A 21,733-nucleotide genomic window follows, 5' to 3' on the forward strand; every position below is an offset into this window, starting at 1 on the left:
ATTTTTTATGACAAATTATGGCTTTGAACGTTTTAATCGCACCTGGCTTGTTTCCGTGTGTATAGTTGGTTTGATTGATAATTGATATACTGATAGCGTTATGGGCACATATCTGTAACTCGACACGATTGGAAAACATATTTTTTTTGGAATAATACGGTTTTTTTGTAAGTATGTATTATTTCTGCTTGTAAAAAATAAAATAACGTTAACCCTAATGGTGGTGCCAAGGCACCTGTGGCACCTACCGTGCGCACGCCTATGACTGAGGGGGCCAACTTGTGTGCAAAATCGTGACTTTGAAACGGGATTGATAAATGTAATGTTAAAACTATGGTTCATGGAAAACTTTCTGTACCTGTGTTATAGTTTTCCATTTATTGCATGCATATAGGCCAAAAAATTGGCAATGTATACAACATACAAGCGCCCTATCCAGAGATGACTTCTATTGATTAAAACCCATGCGTAAAATCTTGGCCCCCTTGTGAATCCTTCAGATTAGAATCCCTGCAAACTGTCACAATTAATTATAATGCTGATGTGAGATCCAACCTCAAGAGCTGAGAGTTTTAGAGTTGTGAATTCTGAGTTACAAAAGTTTGATAGCAACATTTACAAAAGTACCTACTGGAAAGTAATAAATTATGCATAATCATGCGCTGGTTGTAAATATGTTTCAATTCGATTTTTGACGTGACAACGTCTAATAAATCGATGAACGCTGGCTGCACGCACGAAAAAGTGTCCCGTTACGCTCATTTTACGCTTGCGCCGCATCTATCTCTCTTCCACTCGATTGGAACAACCTTCGATTTGACTTTTTAGAGGCACATTAAACTTGAAAAACACCCATTCGTTTCCTACTTTTCCTATCATCGTCCTATCCTAAACAGAATAACTAGAGCTGTAGCAAACCGTATGTATTCGTTACTGAGTAACGGGTGCGGCATCTAGTAACGAGTAACGAAACGTTACATACGAATGCATTTCGTTACTCGCATCTTTCGTATCGGTTCGGTACCTACACTGTTTCAGTTCACGCAAGTAACGTTGATGCGTGTTTGAAACTTTGCTGATCGTATGTTTTACACATACACGGTGAATTTAAAAACGTAAGTTACAAAGAACGATGTTTGTTTATTAAAGATATATGTGTGTGGAGACAAAGTTTGAGATTGGAACAGAAACGATGTACTTAAGAAAGTTTTTTTTACAAATTCGAAATATGTATGTTTTTTTTTATTATCGCGTATTTTCACTTTTTTTTTGTTCTTATCTTAAAAGAGATATTATTATAAAGCCACTCTAATGAGATTTAATTGTTTCTTGGTTAACAAAAGCTGTTAATGATCAAATATCGTTAATTGTTTATATTCGATTTAATATTATTTACACTTATTTCTTTTTATTTTACAGTTCAACTTACCTGCTACAATGGATAAGAAAAGAAGTAAACTGTGGGGCTTTTTTACGCAGACTAAAGATGATAAGGCAAAATGTGATCTTTGTAATTCGTTGTATTCAGTGAAAGGCGGCTCTACTACAAATTTGAAAAAGCATCTCATTAAAAAACACAGAACAACCTATGAAAATATCATTCCATGCTCCGTGTCAGATGCAACAGTTCTGGAAGATCCTATACCATCAACATCAGCAAGTACAGAATCTACTAATCCTGTAATTAAAACAAATGGAACCAATTCGCAGCAGACCAAGTTAAGTGCCTTTATTAAACGTCCAGTATGTGTAGTAAGAGAAAAGAAAATTAATGATTTAATTTTTAAAATGATAGTTAAAGACCTTCAGCCTTTTTCTGTAGTTGAAGATGCGGGTTTTAAAGATCTTATTAATTACTTAGAGCCCGGTTACAAAATGCCTTCAAGGTACATATTAAGCAATACTTTATTGGATGCTAAATTCTCAGAAGTCGAAAAAAAATTAAAAGAAGAATTGGAGAGTGCAAAATATGTATCGATCACCACCGATGGCTGGACTTCAAGAGCAACAACTTCTTACCAAGCTGTAACAGCCCATTATTTATTAAATTGGGAGTTGAAGTCTGCTTTATTAGGATGTTTTGAATGTCATGAGCGACACACGGCCGAATATATTAAAAATGAGCTGTATAGGTTGCTCTTCCATTGGAACATACAAAATAAAATATTTGTCTGCGTTACAGATAACGCAGCGAACATGAAGGCGGCTATACGATTAACAAATTATGAACATTTGCCATGTATCGCTCACACTCTTAATTTAGTCGTGCGTGCAGGACTCCAGGACTGTGGACTCGGGGAGCTGATAAAAAAAATAAAAGCCATTGTGGAACATTTCCACAAGAGTCCAATAGCTACCAAAAAACTAATTGCAATGCAGGAGCAGCTGAGGCCTAATCAAAAACCATTGAAGCTAAAAATGGACGTTGTGACCAGATGGAACAGTACCCTGGACATGATTGAGAGGATTTGTTCACTTCAAGAACCTTTAGAAGCGTCTCTTGGAATCCTACACAATCCGGTAGAAAATCTATTGGAAGGCGAATGGCAGACACTGCCAGAAATAATAAAAATTCTGAAGCCATTCAAGCAACTCACTGAAGAAATGTCTTCAGAAAAAAAAGTGACTGTTTCAATGGTCCTGGCTTTGACAGAAAGTATGCTTAGAATTTTTCACAATTTAGATTCAAATATTATTACAGATACAGGAAAGAAACTGGCAAATAAAATAATAACGGAATTTAAAAGTAGATTCAAGAATTGTTACAGACACCCAGTGTTATCTAAAGCAGCACTGTTAGACCCGCGTTTTAAGAAGCTGGCATTTAGGTTTGATGAATCAAGTTATGAGTCTGCCAAAGATGCATTGAAAACTGAGCTGCAAAACAAGTTTAACTTCCATAAGCAGTCAATAGAACCTAACGAGAACGAATCGACGTTAGCTATATCTACTGGCGACACCGACGCTGATAACGACTCAATATGGAAAGATTTTGATACTTTGGCAACGTCAGCGTCTGCTTCGAACTCTATAGTTAGCAGCAGCATAATTACCATGAGGCAATATCTAGAAGAACGCATTATTCCTCGAAACGAGTGTCCTTTGAAATGGTGGCAGGCGCGGGCAATTCTATACCCCGAACTCTCAAACTTGGCTGAAAAATATTTATCAGTGATGGCTACCTCGGTACCATCTGAAAGGACTTTTTCCAAATCGGGCCAAATATTAAGTGAGAGGCGCAGCTCTATTCAACCTAAGCGAATGGAAAAGATTTTATTTTTAAATATGAACCAGAGATTCCTGCCATAAAATGTTTTTATTTAATCTTTATTTTTATTATTTACTGAAATGGCTTGACGAACAAGTTGCAGATTTTAAATGTTAACACTTGCCCATAACAATTGCGGTTAGGTTCAATTTCATGCTAATAAAAAAGATTTTCTTTGTTGTTTTAGTTATTTTTGAAATATGTTTTTATTTTATTATTATGTTTAATTTCATTCTAAGAACAAAATAATTTTGTTGTTTTAATTTTGTTTGAAACATGTTTTATTTCATTTTTATGTTTAATTTAATTCTAAGCAAAACTATTTTTATGTTCATTTATTGTTAGAATGTTTTTTTTATATTTTATTGTCAAATAATTATCGACACCTATTTGTTGCTTTTTCATTATAATCGACGCATAATGGATTGCGATGTTATTGTGATATAACACAAATAAATAAATAAAACATGAGCACGGTTAAAATTTTCCAAATAGTAAATCCATTGCAAATTTAGTAGACTCTGTCAACAGTTCACTTGTAGTTTCACACTTTACCTATTAAATATAATTAAATTTACAATGACTTACACACTAGCCTGGTTCAAAATACGGAAAAGTGAAAAAAATACACCTTACCTTATGTAATGTATAAGTATGTTTTCTACAAATGACGAATTTGGCAACGCCGCGACGTCATACCGTACGCGTACGCAATACGACTTATGAGGTATCAGAAGTAACGAGTAACGATACGAAAGTAACGAGTACTGATTGTTATAGTAACGAATACATACGGGTACACATGTTTTCATTACTTTTACACCTCTAAGAATAACACAGGTTGGAAGAAGTTAAATAGCAAACATGTATAAAAGTTATAGTTAAAATAACTTCTTCGATAAAGTAATAAACATTTTTGAATTAATGACTGCAAATAAAAGTAAATTTATCAATTAAATTGTAGATTTCATTTCACGCCTCCTTTTTATCCATACAAAATAGTGATAATTCAATAAAAAAATGATTAAATTTTATTCATAAAAGTATGCAATCATTTCATCAATGTTTTGTTATGACGTTGTCACGTTAAAACTATCGTCCGTAAACCGACTTTACAGACAACCAATTTTTTTTTTTTTTTTTTTTTTTTTTAACCGCGCTATCGAGCGTTATTCGTTCAATACGTTACACACGTTAACTCCGTTACCTACATACTACCGGCTGTAAAAAAAAAATCACTTAAAGAAAATCTGAAGGTTAACGAACCGTAGTATCCCCCCCTCCCCTACGAAGCCAGAGTAGTACATATAGGAAGCAGCGAGGCGCGCCATCCATCAACCACCGGGACGGGCGGACCCCGGAGGACCCGGAGATGAGGCCGACGAACTCATCAGTCAACCCTCGGTACGTCTTTGTCGACCTGCCCCCCGCCGCTGCCGCCTGACGCCGACACGCCCGCCGTCATTTGTCTCGACACCTGCGGGGCCGATAAGAGGCGGTCCTCGCCCACGTCTACCAACAAGCACAGGGGCGGGTGGCAGCTCAGACCGACGACATTAGCTGTTGCCCGGCAGGGACTAAGAGCCCGTCGGGCCCCCTTCCATATTATTACATGTACAACTGCGCATACGAGGGAAATGACAAATGAGTAGGGGCAGGCATTATTCGCGAATAAATCTGAACGCCTCTTAGACTGCGACAAGGTATACCACACACCAGCTGTTTACTCATTGTGATTGGCGGCCGTCGGCGAGAGAAGTCGTTGCCTCGTTTGGCCGAGCCACTAAGGACGCGTCTGCTTCCGCGCTGAAAAGCTTTGATTGGTGGTTTAACAATCGACAGGTGCCTAAAGGAAACCCACCCAATCAGGACACACAAACGATGATACATTGTTTTGACTTTCACCTAGTCTCAGAATCTTTTCGCGAAATATGCATGCCCCTACAAATGAGTAAATTTTATTTCTGTTACGGACATAAGGCGCAACAGCCAATGATAATGCCATTTCGGCGGGACTATAGATCTGTTTGTATTTACCAAGCGAGAAATTTTCGAGATATTACAATGATCGGGTTTAAATTATTGTTTTAAAAATTTAATTTTTGCTATCACGTATAAAAACCACTAGCAATTAATGCAAATAAAAATGTTTCGAGGTGTAAATGGTTAACTAAAGAATTTTACGTAACCCAAATTAAGTCATACGAGGGCTATTCGTAAAGTAAGCTCCATTTGGTAATAATTAAAATAAACTTAAGATAAAATGTTTATACAGATCTACTTTATGTTTTTTAATAGTCGCTGTTCAGTTCAAAGCGCTTTTCGCAACGCCGCACCAGTTTCTTCAACTCCTCTGCTTGGAAATTAAACCAGTTTACAGCCGTAATTTTGCAATTTTTGCTGTAATCGTTGACCCACGTTTCATTGAATCAACCAAAATGACGCCCTTTTCCTCCCAAAAAACTGTAGCCATAATTTTTCGATTCTAGTACGGAGATGTTTACTAAGCGCATGTACTTAAGCTACATACATTGCTTATTCAAAGTCCATGATGCCTATAGCAAAGACGTCCGTTCCATTCCCAGGCGACAGGCGAACTTCTATGCAGAGGGGTTAAAGAAACTGGTGCAGCGTTACGTAAAGTGTTCAGAACTGAATGGCGATTGTGTGATATGTAGTAGGTAAAGTAAAACTGTCAATAAAAAAAACTTTTTTTTTCTTGCGAGTTAATTTGTTTAAATGACCGAACAGAGCTTAATTTACGAAAGGGCCTTGTGTGAACTGGGAGCGTGGAACCTCCCCCAGGAGACCGTGATTGTTGCTTGAGGTGTCGGAGCCGTTGCCAGCGCTGGTGTCCGAGACATGATCCGGTAGGAACACGGTATGGGTGCATGGATGCGGACATATATAGCCTCTCCGCGCCCAGGCAAACTCACTAACTCCACGTGGTACCAGCAGTAGCGGATCCAGAGGGGGGGGGGGGGGGGGGCTAAGGGGCTCAAGCCCCCTCCAAAAGCATCTGGGTCCACTATTGTTTTAGTGTTTGCCTTGATAAAGCCTAGCCTCAGCTGGGTCAAGCCCCTCCCAAACCAAAATCCTGGATCCGCCACTGGGTACCAGTGGTCTCGACAAAAAGTGAGCTCTCCCGACACCCAAAGAAGTATCTGGTCATCTGGTGAGGTGGAAACCCCATAGCTACTTGAAAAGAAGTGTTAACTCAACCACCTCGCCAACTAGACTGCTCTGCCCACGTGAGATTTTTTTTCCCGTCGTGTCAAAATACGCATTACTCACTTAAAATGCCACTGCAGTATGTAATGGTGTCTCCAAATTATAAACAAACACGAGTTTCGCAGGTGTGTATGTGTGTGTGCGGAGTAAAGCACGCCGCCAACAAGGAACTGCCACGCAGAGTGCAGGCCGTAGACGCGACTGGGGCGCGGCCTAGTTCCGCCCGAGGCCACGAGGAGCGCCCCTGGCGCGCGTGGGCGCGTCACGTGAGCGACGCGCTCGGCTTTTGTCGGCCGCGGTCAGGGACGCGTGTCCGTGGAGGTCGAAGGCCGGGTTCGAACTCTAGAGGGTGGCCACGTCTGCACCATCACAAGGTAATTGTGTGAAATAGTTTTTGTTTTTTCCTCTTCTGCTAATTGTTGCGCCGTATCGATTTGACGCTCAAAACATTGACTTAAGTGTTGTGTTTGCATTTTTAAAACAGTTTACTTTTTTTTAAAGTTGTTTTTAACGACCCACATTTTAACTAATACTTATTAACCATCATCAGACGCTATAAAGCACCATTTCCGCAATGTTTTGGACGGGACAATAAGGCGAGGTCAAAAAGTGGCTTCAACTACGACGCAGCAGGCCGTCTCCTGACGATTCCTAACTCCGTGTGTCGTTCAGCCAGCGAAAAATTTATAGGATGGGGCAAAAAAAGGTGTTCATCGGTTTTGAAGGGCTATTAAATACACAGAGCAACTTACAGAAATTAGGTTTATTTTATTGAAATCGTTATACATCCCCATTATTATTTTTTTTTTTTTAACAAGTTCTGAAGATCATGTGAGGAAGATGGCGGCTATCAGCAGTGATTCATTGACGAAGGCGATTTCGGAACTCTCCGACCGGTTTTCGGCACATTTAGAGGGGTGTAGCGGTGATTTCCTCCCGAATTCGCGTCTTCAATTCTTCCAAGGTGTGAGGACGATGTTTGAAAACCTTCGGTAACCCCACGGGAAGAAGTCACAAAAGCTCCAATGCGGTGAAGGCGCAGGCCATACATACCACGTGACCTCAGAGACACGAGGCGCGAAGGGAACACCTGTCCAAGTGTAGCCATTGGAACTTGAGCCGTGTGGGCTGCAGCGCCGTCAAAAGGGGTAAAATGTGTGTATCGGTTTTTGAAAGGCCAGTGCTCCGTCTACGGTAGGGATAGGAATCTGTAAAAGAGAGTGGGAATGGGGGAGGAGTTGCTCGCATTGTGTCCGAACTTGATAAAAACAAATGAGTATGTGTACTGATTACAAATAAAATAAATATCATTTCTGTAAGTTGCTCCGTTTCTTTTTTGAATTAGTCCTTCAAAACCGACACGCACCTTAGGCCCGCGCCCTGTATTTCGTCACCACTAGGCCACGCTGACTGGCCGTGCAAACATTAGGCCCCTCGGTGACCTGGGTTGAACGGGGTGGGGTTATGTTGGCACAGCTGGTCGGCGGAAGGTTTACTCTCGGCTTCCGTGTTGACAGCGAGGGCCTCTCTCCTGTCGCCAGCGGCCCCACTCTGGGAGTCCTGGGAAACTTGACATTCTAGCCTGACTCTTTTTGGGGGACAAAAGGGCAGCGAAGTTTAAAGCGCAGGAAAAAAATGTACTTTTACAAAAGTTGCTAAGAAATAGTGTGTAATACTACAAATAAATATAGATACTGTAAATTTGAACAAAACCAGGCTATGGTTATTTTTGCGTATATTAAATATTTTTTTTTCGAGATAATACTGAGTATTTCTTACGAAATATTGCGTATAATTTTATGTTTTAATTGATGCTTCATGCAAGCATATATATTTTTTTAACGACGGAAAAGATAAATCGAATATTCAATATTTTTACTTTGTTTTATTACGCTTATTAATGTGCGCAGTTAATACTGGAAGGCTATTCAAGGAACGGTTTACAAATAATTTTAAATATTGGAGGTACTGCAACATCACAAAGCATAAATGACCGGGTAAGAAACCGAACCCAGTATTACTGCAGACTATTGTGTGGTAATACAGTTGTTTTCAGTTTAATGTACTAATTTACAAACACCTGTAATTTCACATGAATAATTTCTGTTCCATTTACAAAATAAAATAAAAAATTCAGTGTAGAGGCAGACACTCACGCCACCACAAGTTCTGGATGTTTGAGGGCTTGATGCGTCCTATGGTGAGGAACTACAATCGCTAGGGCCATGTACTTTTTTGATATATTTCCAGACCATCTGTTTACCAAAATTTTGTAGCACTGTCAGTGTTTCGTGGGTGGCTGGGTTTGTTTCAGGTACATGTCTACTGTAAGCGCACCAATCATAGTCATCCAAACGCGTACTGAATGGCCCTGTCAAATAGGGCAACGACTTCTCTGGCAGTCTGCCACAAATTAAAAAGGGGACAATCTCTTACGCGGGCATAACCATATTGCAATGTAATAGGCGATTAGATTTTTACCATGCACTTAGACATTGTTATAGGTCCGTAAATCCCGCGTATTCATCTGGTCGCAAGGTGTACTGAAAACATCTATGGATTGTCACTGGTTTGTGGATTGACCCTTGATTCCTTCGTCCCTCCCCTCTTCAGCTGTGGGTCAGAACTGCCAACTGGCGGTAGAGAGAGCGACCCAATCAAAAGAAAGAGAGGGCACGCAATAAAAACCTAATCTAGCAATAGAAAATCAAATGTTGGTTAGAGTGTGCATACTGTTGCATATTTTATAGCCCGACGTAAAATCAATCCGAGAAATTGCCAGTTGCCCAGCCAATGTCATAGGGAAAAAAAACCCTCAGGAATGAACACTGAAACGTCGGTGAACCCTTTTGCGAAAAGATTTCCAGACAAGGTGTGCTAAAACTTTGTAGCATTGTCTATGCTTAGTGGTTGGCTGAGTTTATTTCAGGTCCTACATGTCTACTGTCAGCACACCAATCACAGCCATCCGGTGCGGAATGGCCGGGACGAATAGGGAAATGCCTACAAGGAAAAAAACGTTAGTGTGGCCATACCTTTTTGCAGTCTAATGAGCGATCTTTTTTTTTCTGTCAACAATACATGCCCCTAGCTATAGCTAGCACCCACAAGCCAAACAACCTCTGAATCGTATAGTACGCAGTTAACGTCCCACGTTTTCCGTCGGTGGTACAACGGCGGAGGCGTCTGACACACACTGAATCAACTTAATCTTCCTGAAATAACGGCGCGATACACACGCTCACGCATCCGCGGCTGCTGCTATTGGCCGCGTGTTAAGGCGGGTTCACGACAGAAAAATTAAAGAATTATAAACTTAACTTTTACACTGACGAGCACATGGTTAATTTATATCCGGTTTACGATTGAATTAGTGGTCGTTAATTCCATCCAATAAAAACGGGCGAGAAAAGCAGCCACGTTATTTAAGTTGAATTTTTTGTATTCGTAGGTATCGTCCGCATTGTTGAAATTGATTACTGTTTATAATCGTTGTCAATTAATAATTGGTTTACGTAACATTTTTTTTATCCATAGTGAAATTGGTTATGTACCTACTTGAAAAACCAGACACTTGGTTACTATTGAACCTAAAAATTACAACATTTCAGCTTGTAACCCAGATAGAATCCATACATAATTCAGAATCGAGGATACTATAAATACTAGGTCATGTAATGCTAATATCATCCATTCCAATCCACCATAAAATGGCTTTACAGTAAGAAAATATATTCATGAATTGTAAAAACATATTATTATACTCGTATAATAGCAAAAATTACCCTGAACAATCAGAATAATTAATTTACGGAATCATAAAACAAAATAAATATTCCAATCGGAAGAACATTGCACGAAAATAAAAAAATAAAAGCTCTAAGTATTTTATTATTTCTTAAGGAAACATTATTTCACGCCAACAACACATTCTGCTGTGCTCTGATTGGCGCTTCCCTTAATTTTTAAGGAAAAAAGATAAAATATAACCATCTCTGCTAAGTCTTAAGTCATCATATGGTGCGCACACGACCCGTCCAAATTCCTACACGGCAATCATACACCATTCCACTAGTCTACATAGAGGAGTATGCCAAGCACACGGCTAATTCTTAATTTTCACTCGTAAACCCGGCCTTACTAGCACCCCCTCCCCTCCCGCTGTGTGAACTTGGCCGCGGGCGGTGATTGGCGCGCGTGGGTCGCAGAGGACCTGATTGGCGCGCTCCCCGGTGCGTGGGTGAACAAAGCCCCTCACTTAAAGGCGCGTGGCCATAGCTCACGGATCCATCATCCGTATATTTTTACATGCGTTATTCGTGCGGGGGCCCGGCCGATCCTGGACAACAAGCAAGGTCGCCGGGAGACTTTCGAGGTTTAGGCTAAGGCCGGATTTGTGAACTACGCAATAAACGCAAGAGCGCAAGGACGTAGCACCCAGCGAGCGCAGGAAAACATGCGGTACGTTTTACAAAACCAGTTGCCAAGAAAGATATCGTAACTTTTGTACAATACATGGCTATGGTTATTTTGGCATATGTAATACATGTTTTTCTTTCGATAATTGGTGCACAATTTAAATTTTTAATAGTTGTTTCATTCAAGCATGATTTTTTTTTAAACCAAGGGGAGGATAATCGAATATTCAATTATTGACCTTTATTTTGTTTTATTTAGCTTAATACTGGAAAGCTATTCAAGAAAAGGTTTATGCAAATAACTTCAATTATCGAATGATCCTGGACCACACTCAGCATAAATTCACGGGTAAGAATCTGAGCCTAGTATTATTGCGAAGTATTTTTTTTTTTACTGATACAATTGTTTTTGTGTGAATGTAGAAATATCTGTAATTCTATACGAATATTTCTGTAAAAAAATTACAGTGTAGTTTATAAAACATGTAAGTTTCAATATCAACAAAACAACAAAGTAAAATTGTAAAACATTTTCTTCGACATGCTTCTTTTCATTATTATTATTTTTTTCCCTCGCGAAAACACGTATCATTTGCTTTTACATTGGGATTGTAATAAGTAAAAATGAGGTGGGTGTTGAGTTTTTGGGGAAATCAATTAGCTGTCAGAAAAATTAGTGTTGTGTTATTTGTAATTATTATAACTGCTTGTTGAACTAAGTTACAAGGCTAAAAAAAAGTTATCAAATACTGGTACTGAAAAGCATACTTCTTTTTGACACTTTCGTGTTTTTACTTTCCACCGGTATGTACAAAGATACAATCCCTGTTTAAAAAAAAAAGAATAAAAATATTTTTTAAGGAATGGATGTTACGTAGTAGGAACTAATTTTAGGCTGAAAAAAGAAATTGAAATTTTGTCATTATTTGACCAGCAGCATACCCATGGTGTGTGTATGTGTGTGTGTGTGGGGGGGGGGGAGAGAGAGAGATCGTGTTGTAAAAAGATTTATATTTTCATTTTTTATCTCTATTTTGCATTTAAGAACTTTTCCCATGACAAACAGTGCAAAACTGCAATGGCGTATGTCCCAGAAATGATATTAAATTATTAATATTTGACAAGTGGCAATAAGAAAAAAATTGAGGTTGAGATAATCTGAAATGAATAACGTATTGAAATAATAATTTTTTGAGCGAGTTATGAACAATTTTTTTTATTGGGATGGTTTATTTATATGTTTATGGCAGAAAGCTTTAGCGGGCGTGTAGTTGTAAAGGGGTCGTTACCTCAACGCCGAAATACCATAACGCCGAATGTCAAAATTGACCACAACGCCGACAGCTAGAAAACTGATGTGTACCACAACGCCGAAATAACAACTGAATGAATTTGTGTGTGTGTTTCTTAAATGTACCTTAACGCCGAAATACCACAATCAAACCTAACCTTACCTAACCTAACATAACCTAGCGTAATACAACTTAACCTAGCCTAACCTAACCTAACCTTTGTGGCAGTCCTGCAATGACATTTTTCGACGTTGTGGTACACAGCAGTTTTCTAGCTGTCGGCGTTGTGGTCAATTTGTCATTTCGGCGTTGTGGTGCGTCCCCGTTGCGAAGGAGCGGCGGCGTACCTTGATGTCGAGGTGCGCGATCTTCCTGTCGTGCAGGTAGACGAGTCCCTCCACCAGCTGCCGCACGAACTTCACCACGTCCGCCTCGAAGGGCACCTGGTTGTCGTCGATGACACTCTGCAGGTCGCCGCCAGGAGCGCTGCAACACGGCCCGCCCCTCTCGTCAACCGCAAACATTCGGGGATTCACTTCGCGATGTGTTCAAAATCAAGGGGAATGCTATAGAGACCTGCAAAATTCGCTGATTCATTCGGTGATAGGCTAGAATTCAACAACATATACCTCTTATATAATTTTGTTATTGGTAGAGACCGGAAAAATTCGCGGGTTCAATGACCTCCAGGACAGGGCGTAGCCAGGGGGGGGGGGGGTTAGGGGTTCAACCCCCCCCTCCCTTAGCACCAAATCTTTAATTAAATTTCTTATTCATCACTCAAACAAATTTCATATTAAAAATGAATAAAAATTTTACCATTACAATATTTAAATTTAAGTACCGAAAACTGCTAAAATAGCACTATTTTACACCTTAAAATCCAAATTTTCCCGGGGGAGGACCCCCGGACCCCCCGCTTTAATAAGGGAGCCATGCTACTTAACACCCCCCATACACAAATCCTGGCTACGCCACTGCTCCAGGATAGACTCCAATATCCTCTACACACTCGGGCAAATGCCAACTGTTCATTGGCTGCTGACTTGTAAGTCGTCTCGACTAGGTGGCCTGTGATTCGACACTTCTATGAGTGAGGGTCTCTAATTGGCCCTCAGTCCTCCAGATTAACAGTGAACCAATGGCAGAAGCAGCACTAAGGTATAATTATTTGAATTTTAGCATAACACGAAATGGACCCGCGAATTTTTCAGGTCTCTAGTTAAAAATCAAGGGGAATGCATATTTCGAGAAAAAGATTCCGAGACCAGTTGAAAGTTAAAACACTGTAGCGTCGTCTGTGTTTTCGTGATCGGGTGAGTTTCTTTCAGGCACACGTCGATTGTTACAACACCAAACCCAGTGATTCAGTGCGGAAGCAAACACGTCCCAAGTGGCTCAGTCAAAAAAAGGCTACGACTTCTCTCACAAACGGCCGCCAATCACAAGGAAGAAACCGCTGGTGCGGGTATACCTTGTCGCAGTCTAACAGGCATTCAGATTTTTTTTATCTCGCGAAAATTGCTTGCCTCTAGTTAAAATTTAACTACACGGGAAAAAAATGTCTGCACTTGGATACCAGTTTCTAAAAAAAAATAGTTTGTAATGCTACAAGAAAGATACTATGATTTCTTACAAATCATGTCTATTATTATTTTTTTGCTTATATGAATTACCTTTTTCTCAGGCATAATTGTTTTTGAATCATATAAATGATAATCGATTATTCAACAATTTGACTTTATTTTGTTTTACCGTGCTTATTAATATAAGCAGTTAATAATCGAAAGCTATTCTAGGAACGATTTACAAATAACTTAACTCATGTAGGTGCTACGACAAATCATAAATGTACGAGTAAGAACCGAACCCAGTATTACTAAAAAACACTAATTTGTAGTGATACAGTTGTTTTCATTAAAATGTATAAATTTACCCATATCTGTAATTTTACATGAATAATTCTGTTTCATTTAGAAAAAAAAAATTACAGTGTACGATTTGAAATTGTAAAACAGTAGCAAACCAATGTCTTCCCCGCGCTTCTTTTGATAATTCATTTTTAGTAGGAGAATGTATGTAATTTATAATAATTTAATTTAAAAGTGTTATTTTCTTTCACTGTGCGATAGTTTAACAAGTGTATAAAAGTGATATATAATAAAAACAAAATCGTTGCCTTCTATGTACGCAACAGAACACTTCACTTAATTTCAAATATTTCAAACGTCATCCGAAACGCAAAAACAAAAAAAGTTGAAAGTTGCGTTTTTTTGCGACTTGGCGCAGTTTACAAACGAGTATTTGTAAACGTCGTTATTGAACACTCTGCGTTATTGTTTTTCTAGCGTTGATTTATAAACCAGGCATATTTCATTTATCCTCACGACCTCGATGTAACATGCGCGAGGCAAACGGCGAATCACCGCAGACTTCCACCGCCACGCTAACCTGAGGCTGTGTGCGGTTTCCATCTCAGTCGACATTGTTTGCGGTAGCGGCGTGATCATAATCACCGTTGAGGTTTGTTCAGTGAGCAAGCCGCCTGCCTGTTAGCCTATCAGCATAATGAAGGTGCGAGGGGAAAGCAGTTGTGAAAACAGTGATCCTCAATGAAACAAGCTCATGAAATGCAGATTTCTATGGCGCAATTGCTTAATTTTTGTGTATTTGCATGGCTCCATTGTTCGCGGCTGGTCGCGAGTGCGTCGAACCGAACGCGGGTTGACATAGGCAGCGCTGTTGGCATACATATGGCGAATTAGGTACGGCTCGTTTTCTCCCATTATTTTCTCACTCCCAAAAAAAATTTTTATTCTCCGTTACGATAGTTTGACCAGAACCGCTTCTCTGACGAGTGGTGAGGGAAGGGGAAGAGAGATATGAACAGAAAGACACCATCGCTGGTGCCATCCGGGACATTATACCGTGTCTCATCCTTAGTTTATCATCTTATAGCGTGTCTCATCCTTAAGCTGTACCCACAATCATCCGTCTCATCCGTCCGTCCATTAATCACGTCACCTGCAGCCAATCAGATGGCCCGGAAAATTCCATCCACCATCCATCCATCCGTCCGCCCGTCCGTCAAAACCTTACCAAGCTTTAATTTCCGACGGCTGGACGGATGAAATAACCTCCAAAATGATAGCAAGAAGACCTATTGCCGGCAACCTTTACTATCTTAAAAGGTTTTTAAACATATTTATATTTTTAGCTGCTTCCATTAAATGTTATCAACTTACGTTTGAACATTTTTAACAACTGAAAATATTTTAATAAATATCAGAGCGAAAAAAAATTAATTTAGTGTTTTATTAGGGGATTAACGGTCATGATCGTCAGTATAATATATCTATACAATATATTTACCAGTATTTAAGATTTATAGTCTGTTGGCAGCATTAAAATTGAAAAATATTTGACTGCCGCGCGGATCATTGTGAGTCGCTCGGCTCGTTGACGGACGGACGGACGGACGGGTGTCGGACAAGACGGATCATTGTGAGTCCAGCTTTAGTTTGCAGTGTGCACTTCCAGTGCTCGATATCTGCTATTAGTCCTTGTTTCAGCGTGCTCTGTCACCAGATAGCGCCATAGAGAGCAAATGTTATGACACAACTTTATAATGCATAATTTTTTTTAACGGTATATTAAACAGTGTACTTCTGTAAAGGAAACTTTGAAATTAGAGGTATTCATTCATTTGATGTATCAAACCACAGGCTTATACGTTGTAACGTCTTACGAGACAGCAATCAGCTAATGAGTGGGTAGACACCTGCCCGAGTATACGTAGATCTGTGGAGTTCGTCCTGGAGGTCATTGAACCTGCCGATTTCTGCGATCTCTACATATGTGTATGCTGTTAGTATAGGGACCGGAAAATTTCGCGGTTTCAATGACCCCTAGGATAGACTCTACAGTCCTCTACATGCTTGAGCAAATTTCCCCTGCTCATTGGCTGCTGACTCGAGAGTTGTCTAGACTGGATTACCCGTGATTAGACACTTCTTTGGCTTAGAGCCTCTCTCATTGGCCCAGAGTCCTCCAGGTGAACCGTGCGCCAACAGTAGAAGGATCGCAAACGTATGAGTATTTGAATTTTAACCCATCGAGAAATGAACTTGCGAATTTTTTCCGGTCTCTAGCTATTAGACTAACGTAACCATGCCAATGTGATGCATGAGCGTGTACTATCAGACAAATGCGTGCTTCTCGGAGGCGACCGTGGCACGCATGTTTGTTTGTGTGTGTGTGTGAAGGCAGACACAGGCACTATGGGGGGACGCACCACAACGCCGAAATACCAAATTGACCACAACGCCGACAGCCAGAAAACTGCTGTGTACCACAACGCCGAATTACCACAACGCCGAAATACACTAACACCGAAAAATATCATTGTAGGACTGTCACAAAGGTTATGTTAGGTTAGAATAGGTTAGGTTAGAATAGGTTAGGTTAGACTAGGTTAGGTTAGACTAGGTTAGGTTAGACTAGGCTAGGATAGGCTAGGTTAAGTTAGGTTAGGTTAGGTTATATTACGCTAGGTTAGGTTAGGTAAGGTTAGGTTTGATCGTGGTATTTCGGCGTTAAGGTACATTTAAGGAACACACAAATTCATTCAGTTGTTATTTCGCCGTTGTGGTACACAGCAGTTTTCTAGCTGTCGGCGTTGTTGTGGTCAATTTTGACATTCGGCGTTGTGGTAACGACGCGCACTGCGGTAGGTGGGTACTCACTACTCGAGCACGATGATGATCTCGGACGGCGTCTCGAACACGTCGTGCAGGCGCACCACGCGCGACGACGGCGCGCACAGCGACAGCAGGGCGATCTCGTGGTGGATCTCGGCACTGCAGTCCTCGCCGTAGCGCGCGCGGCTCGAGAACTTGGCGGCGAACAGGCGGCCCGTGTCCCGGGACCGGCAGCGGCGCAGCCTCGCGAACTGGCCCCTGCGCAGCGAGGCCCAGTCCCGTGCACTCTCGGGGGAACCACACATCACTTAGAAACACGCAACTTAGAAACCTCGAAAAACATCCGCGTAACTTAGAACTGTCATAAGTTGGAACGATCATAACTTAGAAACACATAACTTAGAAACACACAACTTAGAAACGTCATAACTTAGAACCATCACAACTTAGAACTGTCATAACTTAGAACCATCACAACTTAGAACTGCCATAACTTAGAAACACGTAACTTCGAAACACGTTAGAAAGTCATGACTTAGAACTATCACAATTTAGAAACTCACAAATTACAGCAGTCATAATTTAGAAACACGTAACTTAGAAACACGCAACGCAGAACCACACAACTTAGAAACGTCATAACTTAGAAACACAACTTAAAAGATTATATCTTGTGTGTTTCTAAGTTATGTGTTTCTAAGTTGTGTGTTTCTAAGTTTTGTATTTCTGAGTTGTGTGTTTATAAGTTGTGTGTTTCTAAGTTGTGTGTTTCTAAGTTGTGTGTTTCTAAGTTGTGACAGCACCCCCACTCTCGGGCTTCCCTGTCGCGGCCACTACCTTACCACGTATTACTTTCATTTGAAGATCGTAGCACGGGCAGAATGTACTGATATAACACAAATAATGTTCGCAGGCTTGTCTGAAGTAGCTTTGCTTCTGGGTTGTAGCCGCGTCCTTGGCGAATAATTCACCGACGTTTCGGTCGACATTGCAGTCGCCATCATCAGTAGGTAACTTCTCCCTGATGATGGGCGACTGCAATGTCGACCAAAACGTCGGTGAATTTTTTTCCAAGGACACGGCTACAGCCCAGAAGCCAAGCTACTTTATAACACAAATAAACGACAAAGTAATAATAGAACACTAGATAGTCTTATACTTCAAACAAATTTTAAGCGTGCATTTTCTTGGCTTCTGGGTGTAGGCCGTGTCAGGTAATTAATTGTCTTACGACGTTTCGGTAGACATTGCAGCTGCCATCATCAGGTAGTCTGACTTAGTCTACTGGTGTTCAGCATTTAATTATTACTCTTTTTTTCTTCTTCAGAATTACAACTATAATAAAATTGTCACTATACACTATTTTATGATCGTATAAAAATAAAAATAAATAGTACAATATAAAAATAATAAAACATATATTAATTTAAAAAAACTAATGTTAATAAGCCAGGAAGAATCAATCTGGCAACAGTGTTCACCATTTACTCTGTGCTGCAAACTAAGAGTGAGACAGTATTAAAAAAAAAAACATATATAAATAAGGTAGCATACGTATTTTTAAATACTTTGAACCTGGAGACACCTGTATTTCGCGAGAAACTACTTCAAAACCCGAGTAGGTTTAAGGCGAGGCTGTGACGTCGTCGGAGCGTAAAGATAGTTTGCTTGCACGCTCGCTCGCATCCACACAACAACTCTTGTTAGCGAAGCTCCACACAACAACTCTTGTTAGCGAAGCTCCACTCAACAACACGCGTGGGGGCCCACGCTCCCGTGTTTATTTTCTTTTTTTTTCTTTTTGTATCCGAACACTGACGTCTCCATCACCGGCGAAACAAGAGACGAATAGACTCAGCAACTCAGATCAAGGCCAAGCTGGGGAAGGTCGCAAATGGAACAGAAATACTCGTATGAAATCACAGATATTAGTACATTTGTACATTAGCATGACAAACATCCCCTCCCCCTTTTTTCTCATGGCCAGGGAAAAAAAAACCAGTATCCACTACTGACTATTAGGGACCGGAAAAATTCGCGGGTTCAGTGACCTGCAGGACGAACACCATAGTTCTACCTTCCCCTCGGTCAAATGCCACCCACTCATTGGTTGCTGTCTTGTGAGACGTCCCATACTTAGCAGCCTGTGATTCGATAAAGCTTTGGTTGGGTGTCTCTCACTGGCCCAGAGCCATCCAGGTGAGTTGTGAGCCAATAGCAGAGGCATCACTGAGGTATAACTATTTATATATTAGCCTATCGCGAAATGAATTCGCGAATTTTTCCGGTCTCTAACTAATAGTAGAGACCTGAAAAATTTGCGGATTCATTCGGTTATAGGCTAGAATTCAAACACATATACCTCTTAGATAATTTTGCTATTGGTTTACTGTTCATCTGGACGCATCTCAACCAGTTATAAACCCTCAACCAAAGAAGGATCGAATCACACACAAACCAGCTGAGACGACTTACAAGTCGGCAGCCAATTTACTTGCGTTATTTGCCCGAGTGTACAGGGGTATGTGCAGTCTATCCTGAAGGCCATCGAAACCGCGAATTTTTTCCGGTCTCTAACTATTAGTAAATATATGTTGGGAAAATAAGAGAATAAACATAATAGAATGCGAGAGATCTGTCGGGATGAGGAGTTAAAAGGCGGGGGGGGGGGGGGGGGGGGAACCCTCGAACAATGGTAATGACGAAACGAGCGACGCGGCGAGTGAGACGCGGCCCTCAAAGTCGTCGTCCTTGGGTCGACAATACCGGCAGAAAGGTCTTCCATCGTCCTCCCACGGGACGACGGGCGATCAACGTCACCCGACAACCGCGAGATCTCTTCATTTGTCCCGACCGCCATCTGCTCTGCGCGCGGTCCCCGCCGGCCCGAACTGCGGGTCTATCACGTGATTGTAGTGAACACGTATACAGTGATTGCGGGCTCAATTGCACGTCAGGTCTGCGTGTTGACGTGGATACGTCTTATAAATCGGGATGCCATTTTTTTTTTTTTTTTTCAAAAAGTGGAGGGTGACGGAAAAAAAAAAAAAAGGTCCCGTGTACTTATGTACGCGCGTTTTTGAAGTGACACTTACTTGTCGTTATTAACAAAAAACTAATTTTAATTTTAATTTTAATTTTGCGTGCACATAGTTATAGAAATAAAATAATAAAAGGACTAGGGTGAAATTACAAATACGGTTGGTAGAGTATTAATTCAATCAAATAAAAAAAAATACTTAGCACTCAATATTAATATAAAAACGTGTATAAAATATATTATTTAATTTAGTAAAATTATCTAAATATATTTTAACAATAAAAATCATAAATATGCTGAATGCTCATTTTAATTTACTAAATAATAATTTAATAATTTATAACATAACTTCAATCAAAAAAAGTTTACAAAAACAATTTCTATCACTAATATTCACAATAAATAAATGTTTTTAAGTTTTTTCATCCTGCCCATTTTTTTTGCATGTTGCGCGCGCATCGTAAACATTGATTCTCATCAATTTTTTTTTCATAACGCGCCTGAAGAAGTATAACTTTAAAAAGTATCGATTTTTAAAACCTTGTAAAATATAAACCAAGCATAGTTTATTCAAGTCCCGTATATATATATATATATATATATATATATATATATATATATATAAGGGTTTAAGCATGTACCATTAAAAGTATTTTTGTATATTTACAGGTCACGACGAGTAATAGGCAAGTTTCTCAAATGTTCACTCATCTACTTCGAAGATATTGGACACGAGAGTTTCACCAATTTGAATCAAATGAGAGTTATTTTGTGCGGAAAAGAGGAATTTTAAACCGAGTTTGAAAATTAAAAAAAACAACTAACGATTTAACAAATGTGAGACGCAATTTCGAAGAATACCGCGACAAAAAAAAATTGCAATGTCGGGAACATAGTATGGCGAAGTATGCTATAAGAGAGAAAAAAAAAACCTTGAGGCCAGAAAGGCGCCACTCACCGCTACCGAACGGACCAGACTCTGCAGGGAGAGGGAGAGAGACAAGATGGCGGACGTCCCACCGGCCTAGCACGTGTGCAGGCATCACTGACAGTGTTCGGCGACGACCTAGAGCGACGTATTCACGTTTAAAAAAAACCGTGACAGCGTACCGAAAATTTCTGTTTTAAATACTTTGTATGCGGTATTAATATTAACACACTTTAACTTTTTTTAAATTTTTTCAACCTTTTTAATATTTCAAAAGTTTTCCATCATTTTAAATGTTCGTTAGGGCCGGAATCACAAGCCGTTGCCGCTTTCGTTAGGGCCAGGAGCGGGGAGGTGAGACCACTTTTCCCGCTCTTTTGTTTTCAATTTGTTTCTTTTCGTTGCTGTGAATAATATTTGAAAGATTTTATTAGGATTTCGGAAAAAGGGGGGGGGGGGGGGGGAGTTTATGTATATTTCACACTCCCCCCCCCCCCCCTCATTTCCTTTTTGATTTCGACCCTGGCTGGAGCCCGATCCTAATTGGCCGATTCCGTCAAACAACATAACAAAATAATTTGCAACCTGAGCTATGTACAAATTATTTGATGGAGAATAAGGCAACGTGACTGTTGGGATGTTTGACAGCTGGACAGGGCCTACATGGGCGGAAGGTGGCCAATGTGGCGGGGGGCGTGTAAGAGCCGGCTCGTCTCGAACAAGGAACAGTAAAGAGGAGATGCGCGGATAAGAGAAGGGCTTGGTTGTGTTGGCACACGTGCGGCGGAGGAGGCGGGCGAAGACGTACATGACAACCTGTCAACGAGCAGACACGCAACTACCAGCACGCGCAACC

The 21,733-nt window shown here is 40.4% G+C and overlaps 1 protein-coding gene across 1 annotated transcript in view; it reads right to left on the bottom strand.

Annotated features, from left to right (window-relative positions):
* LOC134534147 (death-associated protein kinase related-like) overlaps positions 1-21,733 on the bottom strand; it is a 159,137-nt gene that overhangs the window by 7,161 nt on the left and 130,243 nt on the right. The window contains exons 3-4 of the mRNA XM_063372261.1: positions 16,955-17,167; positions 12,557-12,695 (exon numbers count right to left, since the gene is read on the bottom strand). Coding sequence (XP_063228331.1) covers positions 12,557-12,695; positions 16,955-17,167 — 352 coding nt within the window. The remainder of the gene's footprint in view (positions 1-12,556; positions 12,696-16,954; positions 17,168-21,733) is intronic.

The sequence above is a fragment of the Bacillus rossius genome, chromosome 7 (genome assembly GCF_032445375.1).
Source record: "Bacillus rossius redtenbacheri isolate Brsri chromosome 7, Brsri_v3, whole genome shotgun sequence".
In the NCBI taxonomy this organism is placed as follows: domain Eukaryota; kingdom Metazoa; phylum Arthropoda; class Insecta; order Phasmatodea; family Bacillidae; genus Bacillus; species Bacillus rossius.